We start from the raw sequence: 25,039 nt of genomic DNA on the forward strand, positions 1-25,039 counted from the left end.
ACGGAGAATTAGGAGTGAGTGCAGATGTGCTGTGTGTGAACACGGAGAATCAGGAGTGAGTGCAGATATGCTGTGTGTGAACACAGAGAATCAGGAGTGAGTGCAGATGTGCTGTGCTGTGTGTGAACACAGAGAATCAGGAGTGAGTGCAGATGTGCTGTGCTGTGTGTGAACACGGAGAATCAGGAGTGAGTGCAGATGTGCTGTGTGTGAACACAGAGAATCAGGAGTGAGTGCAGATGTGCTGTGCTGTGTGTAAACACGGAGAATCAGGAGTGAGTGCAGATGTGCTGTGTGTGAACACAGACAATCAGGAGTGAGTGCAGATGTGCTGTGCTGTGTGTGAACACGGAGAATCAGGAGTGAGTGTAGATGTGCTGAGTGCGAACAGAGAATCAGGAGTGTGTGCAGATGTGCTGTATGTGAACAGAGAATCAGGAGTGAGTGCAGATGTGCTGAGTGTGAACGGGGAGAATCAGGAGTGAGTGCAGATGTGCTGAGTGAGAACACAGAGAATCAGGAGTGAGTGCAGATGTGCTGTGTGTGAACACGGAGAATCAGGAGTGTGTGCAGATGTGCTGTATGTGAACAGAGAATCAGGAGTGAGTGCAGATGTGCTGTGGGTGAGCACAGAGAATCAGGAGTGAGTGCAGATGTGCTGTGTGTGAACAGAGAATCAGGAGTGAGTGCAGATGTGCTGAGTGTGAACAGGGAGAATCAGGAGTGAGTGCAGATGTGCTGTGCTGTGTGTGAACAGAGAATCAGGAGTGAGTGCAGATGTGCTGTGTGTGAACAGGGAGAATCAGGAGTGAGTGCAGATGTGCTGTGCTGTGTGTGAACAGAGAATGAGGAGTGAGTGCAGATGTGCTGTGTGTGAACACGGAGAATCAGGAGTGTGTGCAGATGTGCTGTGTGTGAACACGGAGAATCAGGAGTGAGTGCAGATGTGCTGTGTGTGAACACGGAGAATCAGGATTGAGTGCAGATGTGCTGTGTGTGAACACGGTCTCACTGCAGTTCTAAGGATGAAAAACACATAACTTACACACAGTAAATGAACATTTATAAAAAGTTCCCAAGTCAAACTTTCTTTAATTCAAAAAGGCTAGACTAAAAAATGTGTGCCTTCAACTGGGATCTGAAATAATTTTTTTTTTGGACTGAGGGATAATCAGCAACAACTGATGATCTAAGAGACCTAGCAGGTGTGTGATAACCTAATTACAGCAAGACGATAATTTCTGGTTAAAAGAATGTATAAAAACAACTCCAAATTAGCATGCAAAATGTTTATTTAGTTGCAATAAACTGTTTATTCCCCTTTTTCATTTATATTTTATATTATATTTTTAAGTAGTTCTAAATGTCAGTGAACAACGTGATTATTGTTCATTCAGTTAACAATGCCATTGTTGCTAACTTTTTTAACTGTATGTTTAATTGTTTGTTTTGATTTTTCATGTGAAATTATTCTTGAACTCACCAGATGAATGTTTTTTTTTTTTGTTCTTCTAGATTCTACGGATTTGTGACTCCTGGGATCTTCTGTGACATCCTGTAAAACTTCACATTTGATGGCGAACTGCCCAAATCTGCTACAGAGGAAAAAGACAACACATCGTAAAGAAAAGGACAATAGCCTTTCTTTCAATGCTTTATGAAAGCAAGATGATCCACATCTAAAGAATGAAGTACCCTCCCTTGAGCGAATTGGCCAGAAAAGATAGTGATCAGTACTTTACAAAGTACAGCCAAGTATGGTGACCTATACTCAGAATTCATGCACTGCATTTAAAGTGGGTGGACACACACACACACACACATGCACACACAAACAGTAGTTGGGGTTCAGTGTCTTGCTCAAGGACTCCTCAGTCGTGGTATTACCGGCCCAAGACTCAAACCCACAACCCTAGGGTTAGGAGTCAAATTCTCTAACCATTAGGCCACAACTTACAGAACACTGAACTACTGATAGTATAAAGTTACCCATAAACCACTTGATGACTCAGAAGTGCTTATCGGGACAGCTGTGATATTTTGAGAGAAGTCATTTATTTTATTCATTTATTTTAATTCTTTATTTGATTTCTTTCTGAAATTTGACTGGTCCGTGGGGTAAAAAAGAGTTGATCTTTATTATTTCCACTTTATATAAAAAGGGAACAATTACATCCCAAGTTCAGATCTGACTTGTGTCTGTTGTTTCTGACCACAAGCCTTCACCTCGTTTACGATCTCTCAATCTTCTGATCGATTCAGTTCTATCTGTGATAACAGCAATCCTTCCTTAGACACGTGTTACAGTAACGTTATATTGTAATGCATTACTTTTAAAAGAAACTTTCCCCAACACTGTAATGTACAGTCAGTCTCATTCAGACCGTGCACGCCTGCGCTGCTTGATCAGACTCTCACTGATGACACTATGAGAATGGTTCTGTGATGATGAAGGTGATGGTGAAGGTGATGATGGTGATAAGCGCGAGACCGCATCTGTCGGTCTTCATCAAAGCTCTCCGGAGTCGATCAGCGGAAACAGCGCGCGCTTCTCGTTTCTCTCTGATCCGGATCATGACGCAGCTCGAGCTCCAGTGGGGATGAAGCCAGGTCAGAGCCGGTATAATACAAGCTCTTTTGTTGGAGTTCTCTGGCCCGGATCGGTTTCATCTAATTGTGAAGAGGCTGCGTCAGATTTCAGCCGCGTTTCGCAATCCGTCTTTAAATGCGCGCGCACGCAGATTTCACGCTGACCACATTCTTCTGATTGTTGGTCCGTTATACGAGTCTGCGGTCAACCAAGGGCCGTCCATACAGTGGAACACGAGAGCCTCAAAGCTCGCTGGAGCTTCACCTCTGACCGCAGCGTGAGGAGAAGCTTGGAGACGCCGTGAGGAGCGCGCGCGTCCGGTTGGTGAAGTTTGGTGGGCGCGTGTTTCTCAGCGATTCTTGGCACCGTTTTTCCAGGAGCTCGATGAAATGAAGATGAATGAAACTCGATCCGTGATAATCTCCTGGGCTTTGTAGGAGGTATATAACGGCGATGGACGCGCACTGAGCATGTCCGTATCTCTGCGCGCTTTCGACGATCACCCGGAGCCGCTGCTGCTGATCCACGGTCTGGACATCATGCATCCGAACAAGTCCACCTCCTCTTCATCCTCCTCCTCCTCCTCATCCTCATCCTCGAACTCGGAGAAGAAACTTTTCTCCAAGCTCAAGGTGAATCTGACCAAGAATTACCCGAAGAAGAACGCGGAGATACTGAGCGGACAGTACGGAGCCAACCTGCTGCTGATCGGTGTGTCCGTGATGCTCGCGCTCGCCCAGCACGGTCCCGTGGTGAAGAACGAGCACCTGCTGGCCTTCATCACGGCTCTGATGCTCGTGCAGCTCGTGTGGATGCTGTGCTACATGATCCAGAGGGAGCGGGAGCACGGTCCGGTGCAGGAGAAGGACGCGCACGCGAGCACCAGCTGGATCCGAGGTGAGCGGCTGACGCGCGTCAGAAAGCTACCGACGCATTGCTGCGTGCGCGTGCGTGTGCGTGAGAGTGAATGATTGTGCTGTGTGTCCAGGGGGGCTGACGATGCTCGCGTTGCTGTCGCTCATCATGGACGCGTTCCGCATCGGCTCTTTCGTCGGATATCTGTCCTGCGTCTCCGCCGTGATCGGAGTCTATCCCATCGTGCACGCGCTGCACACCATATCTCAGGTGAGAGCGCGCATCTGTCAATCACCCGGGGTCAAGACACGAGTGTTTCCCAAGCAGCTTCACCTCGGATACTATACAAATCTGCTCTTAAATCATGTTAAACACAAACACATTGTATATACATCATTCATGCAGTTCTCTAAGCTTTTTTAAATGTAGCGACTTGTAAAAGCCTTTTGTACAATGATAAAATGAAACGTCCCTTTAAAATGTATATAACCAAAGAAAAAAGTTTTAATAACTTTGAAAAACTGGACTTTCATAACTTTAGCAAAACATTCTTACTTCAAACAAACTGTAAAATACCAGTATTAATTCTAAGCTGAATCACACACAGTTCCAGCTGTAATCAGCTCTGCAGAAGACAGGAGTGTGTTTCTTCAGATCAGCTCAGTCGTGCAGTTCTCTGAACCATGTGTCTGTCTGCTCTCCGCTGCAGGTGCACTTCCTCTGGTTCCACATCAAAGATGTCATCAAGAAATATGAAACGTTTGAAAGGTACAGACACACTTCTCCGTCTTCGTTCATGAGCAGAGACTCAGTGCTGAACTTCTGCAAAACACAAACATTTACAGTTATGCTTTTTTTCAAAAGTGACTTATGCATTTCATCAGATCACTGTGTAGTTCACTCTACAGTGCACTTAATGTACTATTTAATGCATGCAATTAAATTAGAGATGCTGATGAAGTAGCCTTAGCTTCACATGATGAATCCGATCATGTGAAACACAGATGTGTGTGTGTGTGTGTGTGTGTGTGTGTCGAGCAGGTTTGGAGTAATCCACGCCGTCTTCACGAACCTGCTGCTGTGGTGTAATGGAGTGATGTCAGAATCTGAACATTTCTTCAACACCCACAGGAGACGCCTGACCGAGCTGGGATACGACAATCTCTCCACAGGTGTGTGTGTGTGTGTGTGTGTGTGTGAGAGAGAGAGAGAGCGAGCGGACACTAGTGTTTGTTATATCCTTAGTAAGAAGCAATGAGGCATTTGAAAATAAATAATACTTCAATTAACCAAATTAAGTAACTGTACAGCACACACAGCAGAGGTTCAAACCTCTATCGCCACCTACAGGCCAATATGCACAACAGAACACAACATACAGACCAACTTTAGTGTTAGCAAACATTGGTGAGGTTTTTTGTGGGCGGAGTCTATCTGGTGGCAGAAAATGACAGTTTTGCATGGAATAAAATAATAAAAAGGGTCATTTTGAGTTTATATTTAAAAAGTCTGTAATTTTTCCTGCAATTCTGAGATTATATCTCCCACCTCTGAAAAGAAACATCATCTCGTTATTCTCTCTTTTCCACTCGGCTCAGAATTAAGAGTTTATATCCCACACTTCTGATTGTTTTTTCTCAGAATCGACAAACTCGTATTGTTGAGTCAAGTTATAAAGTCCAAACTAGCAGATAAAAACTTCCATTTGCAAGAAAAAGTTCAGAATTGTAATATAAAATAGGTAACTGTTATGAAAACTTATTGTTTAAATCAAATGAATGCTTTAAAAGAAGAATCATCACTTGCAGAATGCCATTCAGTTTCACTCTAACAATCTGTGAACACCTTTATTTTTTTACAAATATTCCTGAAACATTCAGTCTTTCTGGTTAAATGTCTAATATATGAACACAACTATCTCCCTGGGAATGAGGGTGGACTTCCTCAAACCCCAGTTTACCCTCTAAACTGAGTTCTGATGTAAATGGGGAGTTTGGGGTCTTGGTGAGATCTGTGGTGAAGGTCACAGAATCTGGTGAGCTGTGGTCAGTTGATCAGCAGTATCTGTAACTCCAGTAAGGGTTAGTGGATATACTAGCACCCAGGGGCGTAGCAACCGGGGGGGACGGGGGGGGGGGCACGTCCCCCGCACTTTTAGAAACAGGTGATTCTGACCCCTGCTATTTTTTTTTTTTTTTTTTAGGATCCAGCGTGAATATTTCCTGTAGTGTTCTCAGATTTGTTACTTAGATTTGAGTGAAGTAACATTCAGCCAATCACAGAGCGAATCATCTCCTGGGCGCGTCTGCTATGAGCTTCAAATCTCTTGTTGCTCTTCTGAATTTTCGTTCGTTCGTTTGTTCACTTCGGGGATAAAATGCACCCCAGAAAAAAGCAAAGGACGATAACATCCTTTTTTCAAACACACACTGTAAGTATGTTACAGTATGTCGCGATGACACGAATCGCGCGATAAAGTTTTCATGTTATGATTTAACCTATTGAACCCGTATGGACCTCGTCACGTCGCGCCGGATTCAGTGTGTTAAATGCTCTCCTAATTGTCGCTTTGGATAAAAGCGTCTGCTAAATAAGACGTAACAATGGTTTCCGCTGTCTTTTGTTTGTCTACGTGCTGCTCGCGGAGTAAAATTATAATTTCACAATAAATTTGTTTTGCAACGAATATCTTAAAATACTTTATCAAATTTTGTTCTTTTAATTCATAACTGTTACTTTATGTCCTAACTGGTCTGTAGGAAAGGCAGGCTGTGACGTCACTGGCAGAGAGAGGGGGCAGTTGCTCAACCTCTCCAGAATGTGTAACAGGTGAGATTTGTATAAAAAAAAGCAGACTGACTATCTTAAATCTGCGGTAGGGAACTTTTGACGCTCTAGCGGTTAATAAACAGAACTGCTTGCGTCTTGTGGAAGAACATCGTAGCCGGAACTACTTCTCTCGGTTTATGTCTATGAAGAATCACAAAGGTACTGGGTTACTCCGCCGCGGTACCCCCGAAGCAATCTAAAATAGTCCGAATATAAACACTTATTATAGGTGTACCCTAGTGATTCAGGACAAGCTAAAAACACGGTTTGGAAAATGGATTCATGCTGTACTCGCTTATTATATACATTTTTCTACATTTTGAACACAAACAAAGTTACGGACCGCAGCTCTGATTGGTTATTTTTTACCGGGAGCGATGTATTTCTGCAAATGGCAATAGGACACTGGGAGGAGCCAGAGGAGCTTGATTTTTTTCCACAGATTATCTGTCTCATAATTTTCATAAAATGTATGTTGTATAAAATTACTGTAGATGTAATCTGTATACTCAATTAACACCTGTTTTTGTCCAACTGTTAAAAAGAAAAGTTATTGTTCAAATGTAGTGCAACTGAAATATTGTAAATGTCATAAAATATCTTTATTTCATAAAAAATAAAAAAGAATTATAGATGGTCTCCCATTGGTCTCAAAGTCCTGCAGTATTTTTACATTTTGAGTATGATTTAACAAAAATAGGTTCCTGTAAGCTATCATGTCATGTTCCCAAATTTGAAAAAGTAAAATGCCAATTGGTATTCTATTTAGAATTTATTATGAACATCAGCTGTCCCCCCCACTTTTAAAATGGCTGCTACGCCCCTGCTAGCACCACTCAGCTAATGATCCGTGTGTCTGAACCTTGACACAGGACACATCTGGCTCTCCACAGGAGCTGGAACACATTTAGGATCGCTGCTTTAATTCTGAGCCAGCACGGGTGAACCTGTCGAAAAGCTTCTGTCTTTGGCTCGCGGTTTCCGTCTGATTCCGTCTCATTCCGTCTGATTCCGTCTGTTTCCGTCTGATTCCGTCTGTTTCCGTCTGTTTCCGTCTGATTCCGTCTGATTCCGTCTGTTTCCGTCTCATTCCGTCTCATTCCGTCTGATTCCGTCTGTTTCCGTCTCTTTCCGTCTCATTCCGTCTGTTTCCGTCTGTTTCCGTCTGATTCCGTCTGATTCCATCTGATTCCGTCTGTTTCCGTGTCATTCCGTCTGATTCGGTCTGTTTCCGTCTGATTCCGTCTGTTTCCATCTGATTCCGTCTGATTCCGTCTGATTCCGTCTGTTTCCGTCTCATTCCGTCTCATTTCGTCGGTTTCCGTCTGTTTCCGTCTGTTTCCGTCTGTTTCCGTCTGATTCCGTCGGTTTCCGTCTGTTTCCGTCTGATTCCGTCTGATTCCGTCTGTTTCCGTCTGTTTCCGTCTGTTTCCGTCTGTTTCCGTCTGATTCCGTCTGTTTCCGTCTGTTTCCGTCTGATTCCGTCTGATTCCGTCTGTTTCCGTCTCATTCCGTCTCATTCCGTCTGATTCCGTCTGTTTCCGTCTCATTCCGTCTGTTTCCGTCTCATTCCGTCTGTTTCCGTCTGTTTCCGTCTGATTCCGTCTGATTCCATCTGATTCCGTCTGTTTCCGTCTGATTTCGTCTGTTTCCGTCTGATTCCGTCTGTTTCCGTCTGATTCCGTCTGATTCCGTCTGTTTCCGTCTCATTCCGTCGGTTTCCGTCTGTTCCCGTCTGTTTCCGTCTGATTCCGTCTGTTTCCGTCTGATTCCGTCTGATTCCGTCTGTTTCCGTCTCATTCCGTCTGTTTCCGTCTCATTCCGTCTGTTTCCGTCTGTTTCCGTCTGATTCCGTCTGATTCCGTCTGTTTCCGTCTCATTCCGTCTGATTTCGTCTGTTTCCGTCTGATTCCGTCTGTTTCCGTCTGATTCCGTCTGATTCCGTCGGTTTCCGTCGGTTTCCGTCGGTTTCCGTCTGTTTCCGTCTGTTTCCGTCTGATTCCGTCTGTTTCCGTCTCATTCCGTCTGTTTCCGTCTCATTCCGTCTCATTCCGTCGGTTTCCGTCTGTTTCCGTCTGTTTCCGTCTGATTCCGTCTGTTTCCGTCTGATTCCGTCTGTTTCCGTCTGTTTCCGTCTGATTCCGTCTGATTCCGTCTGTTTCCGTCTCATTCCGTCTCATTCCGTCTGATTCCGTCTGTTTCCGTCTCTTTCCGTCTCATTCCGTCTGTTTCCGTCTGTTTCCGTCTGATTCCGTCTGATTCCATCTGATTCCGTCTGTTTCCGTGTCATTCCGTCTGATTCGGTCTGTTTCCGTCTGATTCCGTCTGTTTCCATCTGATTCCGTCTGATTCCGTCTGATTCCGTCTGTTTCCGTCTCATTCCGTCTCATTTCGTCGGTTTCCGTCTGTTTCCGTCTGTTTCCGTCTGATTCCGTCGGTTTCCGTCTGTTTCCGTCTGTTTCCGTCTGATTCCGTCTGATTCCGTCTTTTTCCGTCTGATTCCGTCTGTTTCCGTCTGTTTCCGTCTGTTTCCGTCTGATTCCGTCTGTTTCCGTCTGTTTCCGTCTGATTCCGTCTGATTCCGTCTGTTTCCGTCTCATTCCGTCTCATTCCGTCTGATTCCGTCTGTTTCCGTCTCATTCCGTCTGTTTCCGTCTCATTCCGTCTGTTTCCGTCTGTTTCCGTCTGATTCCGTCTGATTCCATCTGATTCCGTCTGTTTCCGTCTCATTCCGTCTGATTTCGTCTGTTTCCGTCTGATTCCGTCTGTTTCCGTCTGATTCCGTCTGATTCCGTCTGTTTCCATCTCATTCCGTCGGTTTCCGTCTGTTCCCGTTTGTTTCCGTCTGATTCCGTCTGTTTCCGTCTGATTCCGTCTGTTTCCGTCTCATTCCGTCTGTTTCCGTCTCATTCCGTCTGTTTCCGTCTGTTTCCGTCTGATTCCGTCTGATTCCGTCTGTTTCCGTCTCATTCCGTCTGATTTCGTCTGTTTCCGTCTGTTTCCGTCTGATTCCGTCTGATTCCGTCTGATTCCGTCGGTTTCCGTCGGTTTCCGTCTGTTTCCGTCTGTTTCCGTCTGATTCCGTCTGTTTCCGTCTGATTCCGTCTGTTTCCGTCTCATTCCGTCTGTTTCCGTCTCATTCCGTCTCATTCCGTCGGTTTCCGTCTGTTTCCGTCTGTTTCCGTCTGATTCCGTCTGTTTCCGTCTGATTCCGTCTGTTTCCGTCTGTTTCCGTCTGATTCCGTCTGTTTCTGCTGATTTCTTTGTTGTTGCAGGACAGTTTCTTTGAGAGTTGCTGGTTTAACAGTGAGCTCTCGATTGAACAACACATAAGCTGGTGACGCTTTGGTAGTTGTGTGTGGAGTACTGGGATAGTACAGAAAGAAGTTATGAAGGCGTTGACGAAATGTGCATAGCCTGATCAAAGCTTTGGAAGCATGTTTCATGGATGAACCTTTCTGCTAGCCCCTTTGTAAAATAGCGTTCTGTCCTCGACTGGGCCTGCGATGCCATGGTTTCTCCAGATATTCCCACGGGTGAAGCGCTGCCAGTTGTGGTATATTGCGTTTGCTCTGACATGACGTACATGTTCTTGCTTTTTCCTCAGTTTGGCCGTCCACCCCTGGCCACCAGAAGTAAGTCCTGGCAGTCTCTCTCATACGGAGCGTAGCACAGTGTCCTGCATGGAGCTGTCAGCACTGAATCACACAGAGCTGGTGGATTAATCACTCTCCTTCCACACAACACACAGCCGGACTGCACCGAGAGCTGTATTTGAGCTCTGTGTCATCATCCTCACCTTTCCCTGTCATGACTAAATCTATTACCTTAGACAAGACAGGGTCATTTGGCGTGTCCTTATGCACTTGTGCGGCGGTCACAGGCCCTTTCCACTTGACTGAAGAAGAACACTTCACACACTCTTGTCAGCCAGAGGCAGTCCGTCTGCATTACTGTGCCATGGGTACCTGATGTTGTATGTGTGAGGAGATAAAGACAGCACTCATCTCTGCATCCTACTATCAGCAAGAGAGGGATGCCATGATAAGGGCCAAAAATCTGTGTGTCATTAAATGCATCAGCAAATTCACAGTGTTCAGCTAGTTGTTTTAGCACTGCCACAAACATTGTCACAGTTTCTCCTTCGAGCTGATTTCATCAGTGGAACTAAGGGCTTGGAGAGAAATGTGCTTCGAGAGCGTTCACAATTTGATCATACGTTTCTCTCCAGGCTTCTCTGGTTATAGGAGATTACACAGTAGAGAGAATGTCTTTGGACACATCACACTGAAACAACTTTCTCTTCAGTAAGATCATCTACTGGTACAAAGTACTCACATCTCTCTCTACAAGCACTCCACTGCTCACTACTTTCATCAAAATCACACATGTTGCCAAAAACCGATGCTATTTTGTGCCGTTCTCTGTCTTTTGACGATGATCAATGTCTTTCCTCCCATTTTTCTCAAGACGTGGATTAGCAGCAGGGTCAGAATCGTTTTTTGTTAGTAGTGATTTCACCGTTGAGCCGCTTCACTTATGCTTTCTCACTGAACTGAATCCTGGTCAGTTATTGTATCTTCAGAGAGGAGTGAACGGCACATTTAGACAGATATAACACTTGCACTGACTTCGTGTCACTGCTCTCTTTACTGTTTTATTGACGTATTAACCTTTATACCAGAACACTTCCGGATACAATGTAACACTGCATTCTGGGGAATGTAGTTAAATAAACAACGCTAACAAATACACCACAATGAGTAGAGACTCCAGACCTGGACTGTGTGTGTCAGACAAAGGAGAGACGTGGCACCTCCAGGAACGTTTTTGGGAACCTACCTACCCGTATTTTTATGAACAAAAAGGGAACACAAAAACAAAGTTACTAAAGCATTCATTTTCTTATATAACAATTACTGAGCAGCACAACTGTGTCTAACATTGATAATAATCAGAAATGTTTCTTGAGCAGTAAATCATCATATTATTCTGATTTCTGAAGATCATGTGACACTGAAGACTGGAGGAATGATGCTGAAAATACAGCGGAGCACCACAGAAATACATTAAATATAATAATCTCATAAAAATCCTGTTAATGATCTTCCGTGGAAGGCTTTGCTGTAGTTCTGTGGTTTCTGGTTTGATCCTCTAGATGGTGTCAGAGAGATGTTTTCTCACTCCTGGTGAAATCATGAATTTGTTCTGGTTTATTGAGATCAAACTGGAGTGGACTTTCTTCACAGACACTGATCACATATTATTAAAGATCTTACACTTTTATGAGAAGCTCTCATCAGGGTTAGGGTTAGTTAATGCATTAACTATCATTACTAAATCACTTTATTCCTAAACACTTGTTATTCATTTACAGTAATTATTTAATTTATTAGTCTTTATTTAGTTAATAATAACATAATAATGTATTGGTAAATGTTGACATTTAGCTGAATTTATATTAGCTCATGTCAGTGTAATTTTACTAGCGTTGAGATACTATTATACTTTTTATTTTAATGTTGCAAATATTTATTAAAGATTTAGTAATATTTGTGTTTTTGTCATTTTTATTAGTTGCTAGTTTTTTTAATGTGTATAAAGTTTCTGTTAATTCTTATTTCAGTTTAGTTTTAAGTATATAAAAATATATATATATATAAATTTCGTAAACCCTAACTGTTGCCAAAATTGATAAATATTCTCATAATAAATCATCATATTAGATGATTCCTGAAGGATCATGTGACACTTTATACTGGAGTAATGATGATGGAAATTCAGCTTTGCATCACATAAATAAATTATATTTCAAAGGATATTAAAACAGAAACCATTATTTTATATAGTGATAACATTCTGTGAGATTAATTTTTTTGTTCTGTATTTTTCAACAAATAAATGCATCCTTGATGAGCAGAAGAGACTTCTTTAAAAAAACATTACAAAGTCTTACTGATCCCAAATTTTGACCGGTAGTGTATATAGTACAGTCTTCATGTGTCAGTCATTTGGAGAGCGTTCTCGTTGTTTTTATTGAAGCCCATTATGTGAATCGGGCTGTTTGTCATCTGATCATCTCTCTCTCTCTCTGTGTGTGTGTGTGTGTGTGTGCGCAGTGGAAACAGAGCCGAGCTGTAACTGCACCATCAGCGTCTGCTCCATGTTCTCCACCAGTCTCTATTACCTGTACCCCTTCAACATCGAGTACCACATCTTCGTGTCGGCCATGCTGCTGTTGATGTGGAAGAACATCGGCCGGCCGCTGGAGCTCCAGGGCAGCGGTGAGCGTCCCAGCACCAGGAGCGCGGGTCTGATGCTCGGACCGATGCTGGGTCTGCTGGCGCTGGCCAGCTCCGTCACCGTGCTGGTGGTGTACCTCATCCACATAGAGAAGTCCCAGCAGACGCGTGAGGCCGCCATCTCCATGTTCTACCTGTACGGCGTGGTGATGATGAGCTGCATGTGTGTCGCGAGCGGAGCCGGGCTGCTGGTGTATCGTCTGGAGGCCTGGCCCATGGACACGGGTTCGAACCCGTCGCGTGCGCTGGACTCGGAGCTGCTGCTGGGCTCGTCGCTGGGCTCCTGGCTGATGTCGTGGTGTAGTGTGGTGGCAGTGTTAGCGCGGGACCCGGCTCTCCGAGCTTCCGCTGGACCTGTCTGGTGTACTCACTGCTGCTGGTGCTGGAGGAGTGTGTGCAGAACCTGTTCATCGTGGAGTCGCTGTACCGCACACCCAGAGACCCGGACGAGGAACCTGAGATCTTCTCCATCACTCCAGCGCTCGACAGCATCGTGAACCACGACTGCGACACACAGGACAAGCCCTGCACGAGTCTGGAGGAAGAGACGCCTGAGAACAGCAGGAAGAACTCTGACATCACACTTCCTGTGAGAAACCAGCTCAGCGTGACACATGGGAGGAAGAGACAGATCCTGAAGAACATCACCATCTTCCTCTTCATGTGCAACATCTCGGTGAGGAGAAGTGTGTGCGTGTGTGTGTTTGTGTGAGAGTGTGTGTGCGTGTGTGTGTGAGAGAGTGTGAGAGTGTGTGTGTAGAAATTTAGGCTGATTTGGCTGTTGCTACTGGAATGGTGGGTCCATTAAAACTCATTCAGTCATCAAGTACTTTTCCCAGTTTATTTGTGCTGACATATAGGAGTAGACATTTCACAGATGGCATTGATGGTAATTGTTGGTTTCTAAAACCCATAAACAAAACCATTAATAAAATACAAACACAATAGCAAACCTTAAATCATACATCTGAAATCAGCTTTAACAATCAAATGAGTATAACATTAAAGAGCTACTAAACATAACTAGAATTCAATATCATATCAAACACAATCATTTAAACTAAAACAAATCAAGAAGGAAACTTACATAATCAACAACGCAACGATTGAATTTTTCAGTTTGGTTGGAAGAAGAATCAGATTGTCAGAATCTAGCTACCCAAGTGTTTGAACAGTCTAAAGGTATGAAAAAGTATCAGGTAAGAGAAGCAAGGCCTACCAAGTCCCAATATCACACAGCTACATTTCTTCATGGCATAAGTCAAGAAGTTGATCCAACTCAAAAAAGGAACTCTGAAACTGCAAACCACGAAATTCTGCGACACCGCAAGAAGGAGGGCCTTAAACCGTCATGTGCAAGCTGTGGCAGTAATGATCATCATCTCAGTCATTGTCCTGAATTTCAGAGCTTCGATACGGCAGCCAAACGGAAATGGATTATTGACAATAATCGTTGTTGGAGATGTGGTTGGGCCCATAGATCATCTAAGTGTGACTTAAGAGGAAAATGTCCATTGTGTCAAGATCGTCACTTAGGAGTACTGCATGAAGTAAATGTTCGCAAACCAGATTCTAGGATATTTTATTTGAGCCGATCAAGTGGTCCGAACTCTGTTCTTCTGAAAATTGTGAGGGTAGTTCTGAGCCACAAAGGAAAGACTCTGGAGACGTATGCTATCCTAGATGATGGTTCTGAGAGAACTATGCTCATGTCTTCTGCAGCAGAGAGTTTAGGTCTTCATGGGGCGGCAGAATCATTGGTTCTTCGAACCATTCGACAAGACACAGAGAAAATTGAAGGTGCAACGGCTTCTTTTACCATATCTCCATTTTCTCACAAGCAAAGTAAATACCAGATACAAGGTGCATTTACTGCTCAAATTATTGACTTACTGTGAGATTCTGCTCGAGTACGTGAACACATCTTGTGATACAGGACATTGTGTGATAACAGTATGATGTATTCCTTTGAACCTTACTCTATATTCATGGTGTTGCTCAATGCAGTGTGTTATGCTTGATCAGCCAAATATCTGCCAGACATTACGTTGTTTCATTTCCCTATAAAAGTAACACCCCTTGTACAATAAAGTTGAGCTTAGAATGAACTGCACCACTTGTGTGACTCATTCTTGGTTCCCGGGTACCTGCTCTTCTCTGCTCAGATAACCCAACCTGAACCAAAATAATATTTACGATCTCGAAGGCAAGAATATACAATTTATTCTTACAGCTGGGGGCTCGTCCGCGAAAGGGGGGAATCTCCTAAGAACCAGGGAGTGAAACATCCCGAGATCAGGAGATCAAGAGACAAACAAACTTATCCTGTGCAAGTCCTACAGAGACGCTACCAACATCTAAGAGGCCTCCCTCTGGAGGAGTTTCAGAGAGTTAAACCTTTGTTACTAGTGGGATCTGATCATCCTCACCTTCTTTGCTCCAAAGAGCGAGTACGTTTTGGTCCTCCTGGAAGTCCAGCCGCTTTGCATACTCGACTGGGATGGGTACTACATGGACCTACTTCCTTGGGTGAGAAGACTAATTCCACGGCTCAGTGTTTCTTCCAGGCATCTCTCTCCATGGATCAGTTGCATAAAGATGTGGAGAAGTTATGGCAAGTTGACGTAATTCCTTTCTCTCAGAATCCAAAGCATGCTCTGCGGTCTAAACAAGATAAGAAAGCTTTCAAATGTCTAGACGAGAAAACAAAGCTAGTAGAAATGAACGGAATCAAAAGATATGCGACTCCTTTACTTCGAGTTGAGAATGCACCAGTCCTTAAAGCATCTCAAGAGGCAGTAATGCCGGCTTTGCGTCGAATGGAGAGACCTCTAGCTAAGGATCCAGCACAGGCAGCTATTTATGAGAAAGAGATTCAGAAGCTCATTGAAGCTGGATATGTCAAGAAACTAAAGTTAAATGAGATTAATCTCAGTGACGAATCTTGGTATATTCCCCACCATCTTGTAGAACATAATGGCAAGCATCGTGTGGTATTTAATTGTTCCTATCAGTATCACGGAGAGAGTTTAAATGCCTATTTGTTACCTGGACCGGTTCTAGGCCCTACCTTGATTGGAGTTTTACTTCGGTTTAGAGAACATCAAGTTGCGATAAGTGGAGACATTAGATCAATGTTCCATCAAGTTGGTCTCCTGGCTTCTGATTCTCCTTTGCTACGTTTTTTGTGGCGAAACATGAGAAGAAATAATCCAGTTGATGTCTATGAATGGCAGGTCTTACCTTTTGGTGCTACATGTAGCCCTTGTTGTGCCATATATGCTCTCCAGAAATGTGTTCAGAATCTTCCAGTCGAATTTCAAGATGTTCAGTCTTCTGTCTTGCATTCCTTTTATGTGGATAATTGTCTACAAAGTTTTCCAACTACTGAAGAGGCCAAGGAGATGCTTATGAAATTGCGTTCTTCCTTGGCTGAGGGAGGTTTTGAGATTCGACAATGGGCCAGTAACCATGTCTCTGTGACTGACCACTTACCAGCCGAAGCTCGTTCAGTAGAGACCAACCTGGGGTTAAGTCATGACTGCACAGATCCATGCGAGGGAACTCTTGGATTAAGTTGGCATTGCTTGCAGGATACTTTGAGCTATAAACACCGTCTAGTGGAGTATACTGTCCTAACTTTGCGAGTGATATATCGTATACTTGCTCGCCAGTATGACCCTCTGGGTTTTAACATTCCATTCACGACACGTGCTAAAGTTCTTCTGCAACAATTATGGATGAAACCTAACAGAGGATGGGATAATCCAGATATCCCGGAGGGAATCAAGGCAGCTTGGAAGGCATGGGAAGGAGAGTTGCCAGATTTGGTCAATCTCCAAGTACCTCGATGGTATGGTCCAAGAACGAATTGGGAAGATCCAGTCATCAGAGAGCTTCACATATTCTGCGATGCATCCGAAAAGGCCTATGGTTCAGTTTCCTATTTGCGTCTGGTAAACGGAAATGGTGAGATTTCTATATCTCTGGTTATGGCTCGTTCAAGGGTAGCAACATGACCATGTAGAAATTTAGGCTGATTTGGCTGTTGCTACTGGAATGGTGGGTCCATTAAAACTCATTCAGTCATCAAGTACTTTTCCCAGTTTATTTGTGCTGACATATAGGAGTAGACATTTCACAGATGGCATTGATGGTAATTGTTGGTTTATAATCAACAACGCAACGATTCCCCACAAGCCATGTCTGAACAACAGCTTTTGGTTCAAACAAAAGGAGACTGAAACATAATTAGTAAGGGCCACAGGTGCTCTTTATCAAGACACAGTCAGCCAATCAGATCACAGCAGGATTTTCTACAGTGTGTGTGTTTGTGTGAGAGTGTGTGTGAGAGAGTGTGTGTGTGTGTGTGTGTGCGCGTGCGTGTGTGTGTGTGCGCGCGTGTGTGTGTGTGTGTGCGCGTGTGTGTGCGCGCGCGTGTGTGTGTGTGTGTGCGTGCGTGTGCGTGTGTGTGTGAGAGAGTGTGTGTGTGTGTGTGCGCGTGTGTGTGCGCGCGCGTGTGTGTGTGTGTGCGCGTGCGTGTGTGTGTGTTAGTGTGTGTGTGTGTGTGCGCGTGTGTGTGCGCGCGTGCGTGTGTGTGTGTTAGTGTGTGTGTGTGTGTGTGTGCGCGCGTGTGTGTGTGTGATACACTAACCTTGCTGAAAAAAGCACAGAACCCCAGATTAATGTAATGATTAGAATGGTTATGATGGGAATTGTACTGGTTTTAGTGGAGACTGGAATGTTCCCCGTGGGTCTCAGCTGGTAATGTTAGAACCTCTCAATCCTGACGTGTAACAAACCCCCCCCACAGGTGATCAAAACCAGCCCAACGACCCTAACCAGAGAACTCAACACATGCCTTTCCCAAACCTAAAATACACATTTTACAGACACTATTATGCTTTATACTTAATTTCAGTAGTTATTAGTAGTAATCATAAAAAATAGTCTGTTTTCATAAAAGAGCTCAAAGGCCCTAATGAAACTAATCATGAAAATACATGCATTTCAGTCGATTACAACTGCAGCAGTGTTTCAAACCTTTCAACGGTGGGGAATAATCATCCCAAATGCTTCACGCTGAGTTCTCCTTTACGTTCCACCAAAGAAAGAAACGCACACGTGTCTGAGAGTGCATGTAACCCATGACAGATCTGACATGTTTGGGTGAGTCTCTGCTTGAGCGCTGAAGCTTGTGTTCTTCTCTGTGTCCAGCTGTGGATTCTCCCGGCCTTCGGCTGCCGTCCTCAGTATGACAGCGGTCTGGAGCAGGACACCTTCGGACACAGCGCCTGGACCACGGTGCTGAACCTGGCCATCCCCTTGAACCTCTTCTACCGCACACACTCGGTGGCGTCGCTCTTCGAGGTCTTCAGGAAGGTTTGAGGACGACTGAGACTCTGGTCTGAGGAAGCTCATGTGTTCAGAACGAGCGATCTGATCCGGTTCTCACGCCTGAAGATTCTTCACACGCGCACACACACACACACGCACACACGCTGACACATACACACACATGTACATCTTCACTGGGTTTAGATCCTGAATGTTTTGGGAGCACCTGATTGGAGAATCTTGCAGGCCACTGAACAAACATCTGCTGCATGTTGTAGTCTTTAATCACTTAACTTACTAACGGTTGCTCTCTCAACATCTAAACTTTCTGAAGTCAAGATGCATTTACTTGGAAAAGGAAATGACTTGTGATGTGAAGTCTGATGTAACTCTTTTCAGAGATGTATTTCCAGCACACAGTCTTGAACCGTGATGAATGTGTTTACTGATCTTCACACCTGTGTGTTTCTGAAGGACGTGTGACGATGGTTTCCTCAGTCCTGAAGCTTTCTGTGAGGCTTGAAACGCTCCAACGCTGGACAGAAGTGATGTTTTATCTGTGGTTTAGGGACTAGATGTGATTCTGAATCAGTTTCGGCAGGAGGCTGGTCTGGAGATGTTCTCTTCTGGACAACATCAGCATCACAAACACACAGCACTCGTGGCTCATAGAGAATAATCTTTATTTAGGATATTAGATTTCTGTCCCAGCGTCGCTGTGGAAACGCTTCTTGTGAATGTGATTATGGGATGTTCTCACACTGTGAAACGCTCCTTTCTTTCAGATGTAGAGCAGCTCTGTAGATCTTCTGCTGATCTTTAGTAGGAAATTAGTTTCTTCTCTTTTTTAACTTGTCTTTAACTAACGCACAATAAGATCTGTGGTGCAAACCATGAGGTTTTGTTTTAACTTCCGCCAAAATGAATAGTCTACATGTATGTCAACTTCAAATAAATAAAGATGTTATTTGATGTAAAGTCCAACGGTTTTGGGGTTTCTTTGAAACATGAAATCCTTTAAAGCACATTTATTCATCGTAGTTCACTTATGTCTCATAAAGCATGAAATACGGGTTCATCTTTTAATGTGAACCCTGATCATTTATTTTCCATATAAGCAGAGCTAAATAAAATAATACAATAAATTGAAACTAAGCAGATTTTTCTGAGCGTTTTGTTGTAAACTTTTTGTTTTAAACTTACTTCATTTGAATTCATTTCTCAAATAACAAGATTAAAATAAGCCATTTTGTAAGTTTCTTGATTTAATAATGTTTAGATATTTGTTCTGGAAAACCAGACCGAAATACAGAGAACGATCATTTTTGCAGTGTGGTTTCTGCTTATTATTTGAACATTTACATTTCTGCATTTAGCCCTTCTTATGATTCCTCAAAGAGCCGATGATATCTGTGATATACACAGCCAGGTTTAGGACAGGACTGAAAGATTATTCAGCAGATCTCTGAGAGGAAAACCTTTCTTCAGACGTGTTCATGTATAAATGCAGCTGTGTTCATTAATCAGATCTCACAGTAAACAGTGCAGTGTTCCACAGAAGACACTGTGGTATTTCTCTCATGTTCACAAATCACTAAAGAAAGAAATCAAGCAAAATGACTTGTTTTCTGAGAGAAATGATCAAAATGAAGAGAGTTTATGATTAAAACAAGAACAAATATCTGTCTCAGAAAAATAAACTTACTTCAAATGGAAAACCTTTGTATTTTTTTATATCTCTCTGGCAGATGTTTGTTCTTGTTTTAAGCAAAATCTCACTTCATTTTGATTTTTGAAGAATTAATATCTCATGTAATTTTGCTTCTCAAGCAAATGTACCTTGTGTAGAGTTTTGTGCTGAAAAACAAGACAGAGTTACATGTAATAAACCCATTTTTGCAGCGCATGAGACAGAGGAAGTGACGTCAGCACGCCGTGACGCCTCTGTGATGTGACTGATTCGGGGTCGGGCCTCGGGTCTCTCCGTGATGTGATTGATTGGTGTGTGTGTGTGATCAGTGAAGTGCTTTGAGAGGAAGAGAGTGATTCTGATGGAGGAAAGACTGATGCTCTCACGCTCTCAGAGAGAAGAGTCTGCTACACAGATGTGCACATGTCATGCAATCCCACAATCCCCTCCGGCGGGATGCAGCTGTGGACTGAAGTTCAGCAGCACCTGAGGCTCTTCTGTCACACACGTGTCTGTGAGACTCTGCTGTTGTTAGTGTCCTCCTCTCGTGCACGAGCACAGACTGATGTCGCGCTGCTCGTGTCTCTGGAGCTGAAGGATGCCTCTGATCCTCTTTTACTGTAATGTGTGTTGAGGTCTGTTGGTGGCGCTACAGACCCATTCATCCTCCTGCTGCATTTCATCCTTTCATTGAGGATTCTTCAACCCGTTTGAATGAATCAATCTTCGAGGGGAATCACGTGCACGTGCACGGAGAGAATCGATGCACAGTCAAAATCTGAGGAAGACATTTAACTCTCAAAACCTCAAAAAAATAATAATAAAAAATAAAAATAAAATAATAATAAAATACAAATAAAAAATAATAATAATAAAAATCGCTTCGTGAGCATAATGACCAAAATCCCCGATCATCATCATCGTCACTGAAGCCGTGTGTGCTTGACCTCTGCTCGATTGCATTCACACCTGAACGCGTTAACATCGGCGGGGCATGTTGTCACAACGAAAGTCGCTTGATAAAAAACCATTAAAATACTCTATAAACCTCAGATCTCGTCTGCGTTAGAAATATTTAATGGATTACCAGATCAGCAAGAAATGATGAAATACAAAAAATGCGAAAGCTAATGTAATTATAGAAACAGTCCGTAGTTATTCTATTCATTCAGTGTTCTCTCTCTCTCTCTCTCAGTCTCTCTCTCTCTGTCTCTGTCTCTCCCTCTCTCTCTCTCATAATAGCCGTGCACAGTTCCCGGGCACTCAGAGAGGTCGGACAGCTGTCGTGCACACACACACACACACACACACACACCCGTGTGCTCTCCTCGGATCATCTGGACCCGCTCGGTGTCGGAGTCCTTCTTCGGTCATGAGGGACGCATCGGCACCGGAGCCGGCGCTCGCGCACACACCCGATGGCGACCCGTGAGTGCCCCGGGACTCAGCATGCCCAACCGAACCGTGTCCGAGCCGCGGGAGACGCTGGCGCGTGCGCTCACCGGCTGCCTGCTGTGCGCCTTGATCCTCTGGACTCTGTTCGGGAACATCCTGGTGTGCGCCACCGTGCTGCGCTTCCGCCACCTGCGCACCAAAGTCACGAACATCTTCATCGTGTCGCTGGCCGTGTCGGACCTGCTGGTGGCCGTGCTCGTGATGCCGTGGAAGGCGGTGGCGGAGGTGGCCGGTTTCTGGCCGTTCGGCGCGTTCTGCGACATCTGGGTGGCGTTTGACATCATGTGCTCCACCGCGTCCATCCTGAACCTGTGCGTGATCAGCGTGGACCGCTACTGGGCCATCAGCAGCCCGTTCCGCTACGAGCGCAAGATGACCCCGCGCGTGGCCTTCGTGATGATCGGCGCGGCGTGGACTCTCTCGGTGCTCATCTCGTTCATCCCGGTGCAGCTGGACTGGCACAAGGCCACCGCGGAGCCCAACGCCACCGACGCGGACAGCTGCGACTCGAGCCTGAGCCGAGAGTACGCCATCTCCTCGTCCCTCATCAGCTTCTACATTCCCGTGGCGATCATGATCGTCACCTACACGCGCATCTACCGGATCGCGCAGATCCAGATCCGGAGGATCGCCTCTCTGGAGCGCGCCGCCGAGCACGCGCAGAGCTGCCGGACGAACCGGCTCGCGTGCCAACACCACAGCAGCCTGAAGACGTCCATCAACCGCGAGACCAAAGTCCTGAAGACGCTGTCCATCATCATGGGCGTGTTCGTGTGCTGCTGGCTGCCGTTCTTCGTGCTCAACTGCGTGGTTCCGTTCTGCCACCGGGAGCCGTCCGCGGGTCCGCCGTGCGTCAGCGACACCACCTTCGACGTGTTCGTGTGGTTCGGCTGGACCAACTCGTCCCTGAACCCCGTCATCTACGCCTTCAACGCGGAGTTCCGCAAGGGCTTCTCCAGCCTGCTGGGCTGCCGGAACCGGTGCCGGACCCCGGTGGAGACGGTGAACATCAGCAACGAGCTCGTGTCCTACAACCAGGACACGCTGTTTCACAGAGAGGTGGCGAGCGCATACGTCAACATCATCCCGAACGAGGTGGACGACGCGTTCGACCGGATCTCGCAGCTCTCGCGGGACAACGAGGACTCTGTGTGCGAGCTGGAGTGCGAGGCGGACGGGGCGTTCACGCCGAACGGCGTCCACTGACCGCGAGCACCGGGCTGGAGTGTTTCTGAAAGATGCCCGTGTGTCCCGCCAGATGCTGTCACGTGACCGCGCCGCTGTTTCACCCGGTGAGTCCCGTTATCGCGCGCAGCTGCCTCCGGTTACAGTGCCTACAGATGAACGAACACCTCTCCAGAGCAGCTGCTGAGTCAGTCTGTAGCAGTGTCATGATTCAGATCAGTTCTCGATACTGAAACACATTGTGCTGAAACACAGCTCACACTCAGACTCTGGCTAATGTTCCGGCAATGTTCTCTCAAAGTTACGAGCAAACGTTCTTCCAGTAACGTTAACAGAACGTTCTGATCTGCTCTTTAATAACGCTCTCTAAGCGTGCGCACGAAAACATTTAGACATCATTCATGCAACGTTTCAGTTGGACGTTCATCTAATGTTTTGTAATGTTGCTACTTGTTTCAGAACATTCCTTAACATTTGCTCAACCAGCAGAAACTCTTTTAAATGAGTTTTCTTTTGAACATTCAGAAATAACGTTTTCATAACTTAACCGAAACGTTATAAAAACATCAGAAGTTCTGCTAGCAGCAGCTCTACAGAAGATAAGAGTCATTATTCAGATCAGAGTCAAACCAATATTAGTCAATATTAAATGTGTTTTAAACCTCATGCCATGCAAACATGAAAACAACCCAAAGAAATGATCTGCATTAATTATCCTGTGATTAATAAACCATACCTGAACTCAGAATAACATTATTCTGTCACTCATACATGGAGAAACTTGAATTCCGGTCAGTGATTTATGCAGCGTGTGATGTTCATGTTCTGTATTTTCAGTCTTGTTTTCCAGTGATAACATCTAAACATCCTGAAAACGACACATTTACTGGAGAGGTGAAATAACAAGATATTTAGCCTTGTTTTCTGAAAAACTGACCAACACTAAGAAAGTTTACAGATATCTGTCAGTGCGGTCAGAAAAATCAGTTTAATTCAAAGTGAAAACTATATTTTTTCTGACCCCACTGACAGATATTTTCTTGTTTTAAGCAAAAATTCACTTTTTTTCTGAAATGAGGACTGACTTAAGTTGCTATGTTGGAGTGTTACTTTATTTACAGCGTTATTTTTTGTGTCACTGAGATACTATTATAGTTGTCATTTTATATATTTTTATTGTAATTTTGGTAATTTTGTTGTGTGTTTTTCACTTAACTTTTTTGTTCAGTTTATATTTTAGTATGTCAATTTAAACAAAATGTAAATTAAACTATCTCAAATAAAACCTTTAGTAGTTTATTTATTTTCGTTTAACATTGATGTTATTTCAAGTTACAAAAACTGTATCATTTTCAATAATCAGGATATCTTGTTTCTCCAGTAAATGTATTGAAAAATACTAATACTAATACAGAGGAGTGTGTGTGTGTGTGTATGTGTGTGTGTGTGTGAGTGTGTGTGTGTTTGTGTGTGTGTGTGTGAGTGTGTGTGTGTGTCTGTGAGTGTGTGTTTGAGTGTGTGTGTGTGTGTGTGTGTGTGTATGTGTGTGTGTGTTTGAGTGTGTGTGTGTGTGTGTGTGTTTGAGTGTGTGTGTGTGTGTGTGTGTGTGTGTGTGTTTGTGTGTGTGTGTGTGAGTGTGTGTGTGTGTCTGTGAGTGTGTGTTTGAGTGTGTGTGTGTGTGTGTGTATGTGTGTGTGTGTTTGAGTGTGTGTGTGTGTGTGTGTGTTTGAGTGTGTGTGTGTGTGTGTGTGTGTGTGTGTTTGAGTGTGTGTGTGTGTGTGTGTTTGAGTGTGTGTGTGTGTGTGTGTGTGTGTGTGTGTGTTTGAGTGTGTGTGTGTGAGTGTGTGTGTGTGTCTGTGAGTGTGTATGTGTGTGTGTGTGTATGTGTGTGTGTTTGAGTGTGTGTGTGTGTGTGTGTGTGTCTGTGAGTGTGTGTTTGAGTGTGTGTGTGTGTGTGTGTGTTTGAGTGTGTGTGTGTGTGTGTGTGTATGTGTGTGTGTGTTTGAGTGTGTGTGTGTGTGTGTGTGTTTGAGTGTGTGTGTGTGTGTGTGTGTGTATAATGACATGGGTATGACACAGGTATTACAAGGAGAGGGTGACTTATGAGCACATAACCCATGTCCCCATTTTAAAAAAAACACTTATAAATCATACAGAATGAGTTTTTTTTACAGAAATTAAAAATGCACAAAGTTTCCGGTGAGGGTTAGGGTCAAAACAATCAGCTTAATTTAAAGTCAAAACCCCGTCAGAAGATACTTAATCTTGTTTTGAGCATAAACCCATAATTTTGATAGATTTCTCAGAAAACAAACCTTAATATGTTAAGTAATTCTCCAGTAAATGTGTCTTGATTTCAGGAGGTTTAGACGTTTGCACTGGAAAACAGGACCAGTATTCCCACCATGCTTCTTCCAGTGTTGTGCCTCACGTATAATCATCTAGAAGTCAAAGTTTCCTGCTCATGTTTGGAACTCATAATTACGATATTTCTGACTCCACTAGAATGAAAGGTCAGTGCAATATTGAAGTGTTGCTCATTTGTGATCTGACCACAGCCGCACTCATGGATCCTCTGTGGACTGTCATCATCTTCATCATCCTCCTCCTCTGTGACTCAAACCAGCCGGAGAGATTCTACAGCCTTATTCCTTCAGTGATCAGCCTTACACTGAGCACAGCCTGCGAGCCGGACTCCTCAGTGTCATCACAGCTTCACTCTCTTCTCATGCACTTATGTGTTTGGCTCATGGAGCTGTAAAGTGTCGTCTGATGAATGAACGGCCGCTGGGGTTC

At 44.3% G+C, this 25,039-nt stretch overlaps 2 protein-coding genes across 2 annotated transcripts; both read left to right on the plus strand.

Moving 5' to 3' along the window:
- The first annotated feature begins 1,896 nt into the window (after positions 1-1,896).
- On the plus strand, positions 1,897-18,058 carry otop1 (otopetrin 1). The gene is given in 7 exon segments (XM_026225744.1): positions 1,897-3,487; positions 3,579-3,715; positions 4,155-4,213; positions 4,487-4,617; positions 12,394-12,888; positions 12,891-13,252; positions 17,794-18,058. Coding segments are annotated over 7 exon segments (1,782 nt in total). The 5' UTR covers positions 1,897-3,060; the 3' UTR covers positions 17,965-18,058.
- Positions 18,059-21,047: 2,989 nt separating this feature from the next.
- Positions 21,048-22,455, plus strand: drd5a (dopamine receptor D5a). The gene has a single exon (XM_026225758.1). The coding sequence runs from the start codon at positions 21,053-21,055 to the stop codon at positions 22,262-22,264; it is 1,212 nt and encodes a 403-aa protein (XP_026081543.1). The 5' UTR covers positions 21,048-21,052; the 3' UTR covers positions 22,265-22,455.
- Positions 22,456-25,039: the final 2,584 nt, after the last annotated feature.

This window comes from Carassius auratus, chromosome 39 (genome assembly GCF_003368295.1).
Source record: "Carassius auratus strain Wakin chromosome 39, ASM336829v1, whole genome shotgun sequence".
Classification (NCBI taxonomy): Eukaryota; Metazoa; Chordata; class Actinopteri; order Cypriniformes; family Cyprinidae; genus Carassius; species Carassius auratus.

Excerpts from the sequence above, each read along its gene's own strand:
- drd5a (XM_026225758.1), top strand. The coding sequence starts at position 21,053 with ATGCCCAACCGAACCGTGTCCGAGCCGCGGGAGACGCTGGCGCGTGCG.